This window comes from Salvelinus sp. IW2-2015, linkage group LG26, assembly GCF_002910315.2.
Source record: "Salvelinus sp. IW2-2015 linkage group LG26, ASM291031v2, whole genome shotgun sequence".
NCBI classification, from domain to species: Eukaryota; Metazoa; Chordata; class Actinopteri; order Salmoniformes; family Salmonidae; genus Salvelinus; species Salvelinus sp. IW2-2015.
Genome location: NC_036866.1, coordinates 35,853,177 through 35,860,544, shown reverse-complemented (window position 1 = coordinate 35,860,544; position 7,368 = coordinate 35,853,177). Strand labels below are relative to the sequence as shown.

The window sequence follows — 7,368 nt, the reverse complement described above, 5'->3', positions numbered from 1 at the left end:
TAAGTAGTTAAAAAGTAGCTAAAACGTAGTAAGTAGTTGAAAAGTTGCTTATTAGCTCATATGCTAAAGTTGTCCCTGATGAGATTCGGACAGGCCATCTTTATGTTTTTTCCTTAAGTAACCGTCTAGTATAACCATACCAAATGTATCATATCATACTACAGTACTTTGAATGTCCCAGATTTACAATTAGTGTGTTATGCCTAGTCTATGAGACCAGGCTGAAATGGCTCTTACTCCACCTGTCCTGATAACCATGTGCTCTTTTCACCCTTTGCTCCTTCATCTAAAACTACTACATAGCCTAATAACAATTCCATAAGAAAACTACACTTTCTTGGATTTTCAATTAGCCTATAGGCTGTCATAAAAACTGTAAAACCTCAATCCATTTTTGTGCATCATATAAAATCTCAGACTCAAAATAAAGGGCAACATCCCTCTACAGGAAAAGGTTGGTTTAATTGCAGAATAAATTGATAGTACAGTACAGCAATAAAAACACTGCCACATTGCTCCTAATTTACATGACTTTTACATTTCTCCGATATGTAACATACATTGGTGTTCAGCTTATGATACAACCGGCAATACATACATCAGTATAATAATACACAACATAACATACAGACAGGCTCACAGAGCAACTTAGCCCCATCACGTTCAGACAACAGATGGCTGTGTTAGTACACACACAATAAGACACAGCATTCAACTGCCATTTTGAAATGACCTCCTGGGCCCATATTCATAWAGCATTTAAGAGTAGGAGTGCTGATCTAGGATAAAAGCAGCCTTGTCCATTAGTGGAGTGATTAACTGACATTTCAGATATTTTTCCGTATTTTAACAACTCATTGACAGACGTTGGTTCAATTATTTGAAGTCCATTTTGTTCAGTTTTCTGTAAGCTCAATGCACACATTATGCAGTTTCTCTAAAGAACAATCAGATCAAGCCCGAACTCTGTGATGTTGTAGTAGTTTCCAACAGGCCAATATTCTACATTGTTAAGCTCAGAAAACATGAACTACAATGACCACAATCCATTGCGCGCCTACTGATCCGGTTTGTTTCTTTTACGCCTACTACGTAAAAGAGACAGATTAATGTGCGATCGAGAGACCTCTCGCTTCATGCGGTATTTTTTTGAAAATACATAATTTAAGTGTTTGATAGTTGGTATTCAGCAGTCATAAAAGTATGCCTTATTTACTTTGAAGAACTACTAAAATAGTGATTTAGTCAGACAGCATAGGCAGCAGCACTATGGAGATGAGATGATGACTTGGAATTAAATAATAAAGTAATCAAATAAAACATGTTTATATACACAACAACTGAAATATTTTATTAAAGTAAAATAATGTGAATAAACGATGGTTAATATAAGCAGTAATGGGCAGTCAATACCCTCATTGGACTTTGATGAATTGTTTTATTCTGAGTTGATACAGCATTCAACCCACATAATGCATAGTGCATTTAATGTTAAAAAATATATATACAGTACCAGTCAAAAGTTTGGACACAACTACTCATTCAAGGGTTTTTCTATATTTTTACTATTTTCTACATTGTAGAATAATAGTGAAGACATCAAAACTAAGAAATAACACATATGGAATCATGTAGTAACCAAAAAAGTGTTAAACAAATCAATATATATTTCAGATTCTTCAAAGTAGCCACCCTTTGCCTTGATGACAGCTTTGCACACTCTTGGCATTCTCTCAACCAGCTTCATGAGGAATGATTTTCCAACAGTCTTGAAGGAGTTCCCACATATGCTGAGCACTTGTTGGCTGCTTTTCCACACTCTGCGGTCTAACTCATCCCAAACCATCTCAATTGGGTTGAGGTCGGGTGATTGTGGAGGACAGGTCATCTGATGCAGCACTCCATCATGCTCCTTCTTGGTGAAATAGCCCTTACACAGCCTGGAGGTGTGATGGGTCATTGTTCTGTTGAAAAACAAATGATAGTCCCACTAAGCGCAAACCAGATGGGATGGCGTATCGCTGCAGAATGCTGTGGTAGCCATGCTGGTTACGTGTGCCTTGAATTGTAAATAACTCACATTGTTACCAGCAAAGCACTCCCACACCATCACAATGCCTCCATGCTTCACGGTGGGAACCACACATGCAGAGATCATCCGTTCACCTACTCTGCGTCTCACAAAGACACGGTGGTTGGAGCCAAAAATCTCAAATTTGGACTCATCAGACCAAAGGACAGATTTCCACCGGTCTAATGTCCATTGCTCGTGTTTCTTGGCCCAAGCAAGTCTCTTCTTATTATTGGTGTCCTTTAGTAGTGGTTTCTTTGCAGAAATTCGACCACGAAGGCCTGTTTCATGCAGTCTCCTCTGAACAGTTTATGTTGAGATGTGTCTGTTACTTGAACTCTGTGAAGCATTTATTTGGGCTGCAATCTGAGGTGCAGTTAACTCTAATGAACTTATCCTCTATAGCAGAGGTAACTCTGGGTCTTCCTTTCCAGTGGCGGTCCTCATGAGAGCCAGTTTCCTCATAGCGCTTTCTGGTTCTTTAAATTTTCTGGATTGACTGACCTTCATGTCTTAAAGAAATTATGGACTGTCATTTCTCTTTGCTTATTTGAGTTGTTCTTCCCATAATATAGACTTGGTCTTTTACCAAATAGGGCTATCTTCTGTATGCCACCTCAGCCTTGTCACAACACAACTGATTGGCTCAAACACATTAAGAAGGAAAGAAATTCCACAAATGTACTTTTAACAAGGCACACCTGTTAATTGAAATGCATTCCAGGTGACTACTGTACCTCATGAAGCTGGTTGAGAGAATGCCAAGAGTGTGCAAAGCTGTCATCAAGGCAACGGGTGGCTACTTTGAAGAATCTAAAATCTAATATATATATTGATTTGTTTAACACTTTTTTKGTTACTACATGATTCCATATGTGTTATTTCATAGTTTTGATGTCTTCACTATTATTCTACAATGTAGAAAACAGTAAAAATAAAGAAAAACCCTTGAATGAGTAGGTGTGTCCAAACTTTTGACTCGTACTGTATATATAATCGAAACCAAACCAAASAGACCTCAAAATACACTAATCTCTCAGCACCATTGTCCATATAATTGTATTATAGATTCATTATAATCACAACACCTACTCTGAGACACTTTGTGAATACAGGCCCTGATCACTGAGTCTAAAGGAAAGGTGCCTGAGCTGATTCATCAGGAGACAGGAGAGGGAATAGACAACCACAGCCACTAAGCCCACAGACATCAAGGGAAATAGGAATACGACATAAAAATATATTTGTACGCAATTCATTACATGACATTTGTCCATTGGCCACCCATGGCCATTCATTGAATCTTTACACATTGACACTCGTTTTCCCTTTCATTTCATGCAGTCTTTTCCTGTACAGGATGAGTGTTCATTCATTTCACTACTAGAGCTTGCAGTGGCACCACAGTTCTGTGGTCAGTCCCAGTAGATACTACCGCAGTATCCTGGATGCTGCTGCAGTATCCTGCAGTATCCTGGGGGCTGATCTGTCGTTGGAGACCGCCTTGCGGAGCCTCACACCTCTCCGTATGGACACCAGCATGTCCACGCCCTCCTGGGGCCTGTGTGGTGGTTGTTGTGGGTGTTGGGTTACAGATTTGGTACCCATTGGGTCCGCTGGCAGAGGGTCCAAAAAGGAGAAAGGGAACTGACCCTCGCCCAGGGCGTGGGCGCTGGCCGCGAGCTCTCCTATCTTCTCCACCAGGCTGTGGCGGTTGGCTGCCAGCTGGGGGTCCTCCTCAAGGCTGAGGCCTGTCATGCCAGGGGGCTGCTGGGCATAGACACTTTGGTCCAGCCCCCCTCCGGAGCTCCAGGCGGTGGTGTCAGGTAGGCTCAGCCGCTTGGGGGAGGCCTTCATGTATTCCAGGGCACTGGATGGAGTCTCGTCCCCATACAGGTACTCTTCGCTGCCCATGCTCTGGGTAAGGCTGGGAGAGTAGCTGGGGGAGTAACCGGGGGAGTAGACAGGAGAGTCTGGCACCGTGGGGGTCTTGACTGGAACGATGGGGGGGCGGATGGCGATGGGGCCTGAGGTGGACGGGGTGCGTCTCACCCCCGTTTTGGAGGAGGGGGTCCGGCGGATGGTGGCTGTTCCAGAGGTGATGGCTCCGTGCCTCCCGTCACGCCCTCCATCACCCCCATAAATCACTCCATGCATACCACCAGGAGGGCTCACTCCGGCGGGTAACCCGGCGGTGCTGGCCGGCCTCTTGGTCTGGATCATGCGGCGGTAGTTCTGTGCGATGTTGCTGTGGCGGGGGATGGTGGAGGACTTGTCGAAGTCAGCCTCCCTGCCGGTATCAGCGTCCCCGTTCAGAGAGTAGCACTCATAGTCAGACCCTGAGAACAGCAGAGAATGAATTCAAACTGATCAGGCCGTATGCATGAGACAGCCGGATCCTATTGGATTTTCTATACAATTTCAGGTACTACTGTTTGAAGGGATACGTGTGGTTATCTGGTGTTGATCAGAGTATGTTACCCTGTGAGGGGATGGTGTCCTCTGAGCAGCACGGTGTGTTGGTCTGGGTGCTGTAGCCACTGGAGTACTGCAGAGATTCCCTGCTATTCTTCTGCTGCTCTATACTGAGACCACGGGTTAGTACCATGGCTAGTGTACTGGCTGCTGGGGACATGGCCTCACCGCCGTGCTGTGTGCGCACACACACGCACACGCACACACACACGCAGAGAGAGAGAGAGAGAAAACAGAATGAGAAAGAAAGAAAAAGAGAGAAGAGAGAGGAGACTCACATTACCGTACAATAGTAGTAGTGGCAAACATTAAAATCTACATCTCAACAACTCATGCTGATTGTTGAGTACTGTTACTGCATCCAATGTGTGCTCATCATTACCTTGGCTGCTATAGTAGCTTGGGCCATCCTGGACCTATGAGTGTCTGGGTGCATCCCAGAGAACCCTTTAGGACTGGAAGGAACCTCCTGCTCCCTCATCCTGTCCAATGACTCTCTCCTTTGCTGCAGAGTGGTAGCCAATGAGGGCTCGTAGGTACTGGTTTTAGACCAATCCTGTGGCAGTATTATTGAGGCAATGAGGAAATTAACTAAACAATGTACCCTTGGATTGGACATGTCTATCATTCAGCAGTTCAGAAGTCTTTTCCATTGTGGTACAATGGAAGCAGTRTGAGGGTCCATGAAGAGGTTAAATTCTAACAGCATGGTACCAAATCTGCTTGTGCTGTCTACACAAATAGATCTCAGCCCTAAGCATGAATATTTTATTACAATGAGTTTAGCAAAGTCCGCTCAGCTTAGCAAATCTTTGGCATGAGAGATTTGAAAGCGGAATTCGACAACAGAATGGATCCTGAAGATATTATGCATCATGAGTTATGCAAATGAGTTGTTAAAGCCAAGAAAAAAGCAGTTAAGCAAATTAAAGATTAAAACGGAAAAGCAGCAAATTAAAACAAACCTTCCAGCTAGGAACCTTTGAGATGGGTGAGGGGGTTTTGGATCCAGGAGAGCGGTTAAATGTGGGGGACCCAGGAAGTATGACAGAGAGAGGCCTGATGGAGCCAGTGTGTGAGAGAGCGGGGCGGAAGGTACCGAAGGATGAGCCCGAGCCAAACTGCGGAATGGACAGACATGTCTGAGTCATCGTGTTCATCACATACTATAGCAAGATCCCTCTGGGCCTCTTAAGCCATAGATATGTCACACAGCTTGTCTGGTCTTGGTCGCGTCGGTCGGTTGTCGGCTCGTCGGTCGGTCGTCGGTGTCGTCGGTCGGTCTTAGGTCAGTTAGGATCACCACTTTATTTTAAGAATGTCTGTCGTCTGTCTGTCTGTCTGTCTGTCTGTCTGTCTGTCTGTCTGTCTGTCTGTCTGTCTGTCTGTACTAACCGCGGTGGGAGAGTTGCATTCACTGACAGATTGGCAGGTTTCTGATGCCTCAGAGGAGGCTGAGCTGGTGGACTTCTGTAGATGGAATCAGAGAGACGGAGAGAGAGAAGAGGAGTAAGGAGATGGAGAGAGAAGAGGAGTGGGAGAGATGGAGAAAGGTGACAAGAAGTGAGTGAGATTGAGAGGGAGGAGAAATAATGGGAAAGAGGGGAAAGAATATGACTCAAGGAACTATTTACTCTTCCACAACAAACCATCACACAATATTGCTCTTTTGCTATGGAAGATTGCATCGGATTCCCTCCCTGATGCCCATTCTATTTACAGAGAAATTTCAACAGCCATCCGCCACAATAATTCATACTATATCAAGGAGAAAAACTCTAGCATCATCTTACAGGCTTGATGGTATAAGTAATAACACATACCAGCCAGAAAGAGGATAAAAATACGATTCTCACGTTACCAAACCTGGGTTCAAATACTATTTAGGATATTTCAATTACTTTTAAAGACATTTGGAAGTATGAATTTACATATTTTTTACTTGAAAAGACAAGTAGTTGAATATTGTAATGTATTTGGAAATGCACATGAAAGTATTTGAAAGTACACTGATTAAAATGCACTCCCATGCATTTGAAAATATTATTTGAAATACAGTTGAAGTCGGAAGTTCACATACACCTTAGCCAAATACATTTAAACTCAGTTTTTCACAATCTCTGACATTTAATCCTAGTAAAAATTYCCTGTCTTAGGTCAGTTAGGATCACCACTTTATTTTAAGAATGTGAAATGTCAGAATAATATTTGAGAGAATTATTTATTTCAGCTTTTATTTCTTTCATCACATTCCCAGTGGGTCAGAAGAGGAGAGATCGATATGAACATCATTTATGTTTGGAGGAAAAATGGGGAGGCTTGCAAGCCGAAGAACACCACCCAACCGTGAAGCACAGGGGTGACAGCATCATGTTGTGGGGTGCTTTGCTGCAGGAGGGACTGGTGCACTTCACAAAATAGATGGCATCATGAGGATGGAAATTATGTGGATATATTGAAGCAACATCTCAGACATCAGTCAGGAAGTTAATGCTTGGTCACAAATGGGTCTTCCAAATGGACAATGACCCCAAGCATACTTCCAAAGTTGTGGCAAAATGGCTTAAGGACAACAAAGTCAAGGTATTGGAGTGGCCATCACAAAGCCCTGACCTCAATCTATAGAAATTGTGGGCAGAACTGAAAAAGCATGTGCAAGCAAGGAGGCCTACAAACCTGACTCAGTTACACCAGCTCTGTCAGGAGGAATGGACAAATTCACCCAACTTATTGTGGAAGCTTGTGGAGGCTACCCGAAACGTTTGACCCAAGTTAAGCAGTTTAAAGGCAATGCTACCAAATACTAATTGAGTGTATGTAAA

At 43.4% G+C, this 7,368-nt stretch overlaps 1 protein-coding gene across 3 annotated transcripts in view; it reads right to left on the bottom strand.

Annotated features, from left to right (window-relative positions):
* Window positions 1-443: 443 nt before the first annotated feature.
* Window positions 444-7,368, bottom strand: part of mtss1la (MTSS I-BAR domain containing 2a) — a 46,052-nt gene continuing 39,127 nt past the window's right edge. For 2 of the 3 annotated variants that reach the window (XM_070435251.1, XM_023971993.2), the window contains exons 10-14: window positions 5,942-6,016; window positions 5,512-5,667; window positions 4,929-5,102; window positions 4,553-4,721; window positions 444-4,410 (exon numbers count right to left, since the gene is read on the bottom strand). In XM_070435251.1, coding sequence (XP_070291352.1) covers window positions 3,503-4,410; window positions 4,553-4,721; window positions 4,929-5,102; window positions 5,512-5,667; window positions 5,942-6,016 — 1,482 coding nt within the window. In that variant the 3' untranslated portion in view covers window positions 444-3,502. The remainder of the gene's footprint in view (window positions 4,411-4,552; window positions 4,722-4,928; window positions 5,103-5,511; window positions 5,668-5,941; window positions 6,017-7,368) is intronic. The other variant, XM_023971995.2, reaches the window with a different exon arrangement.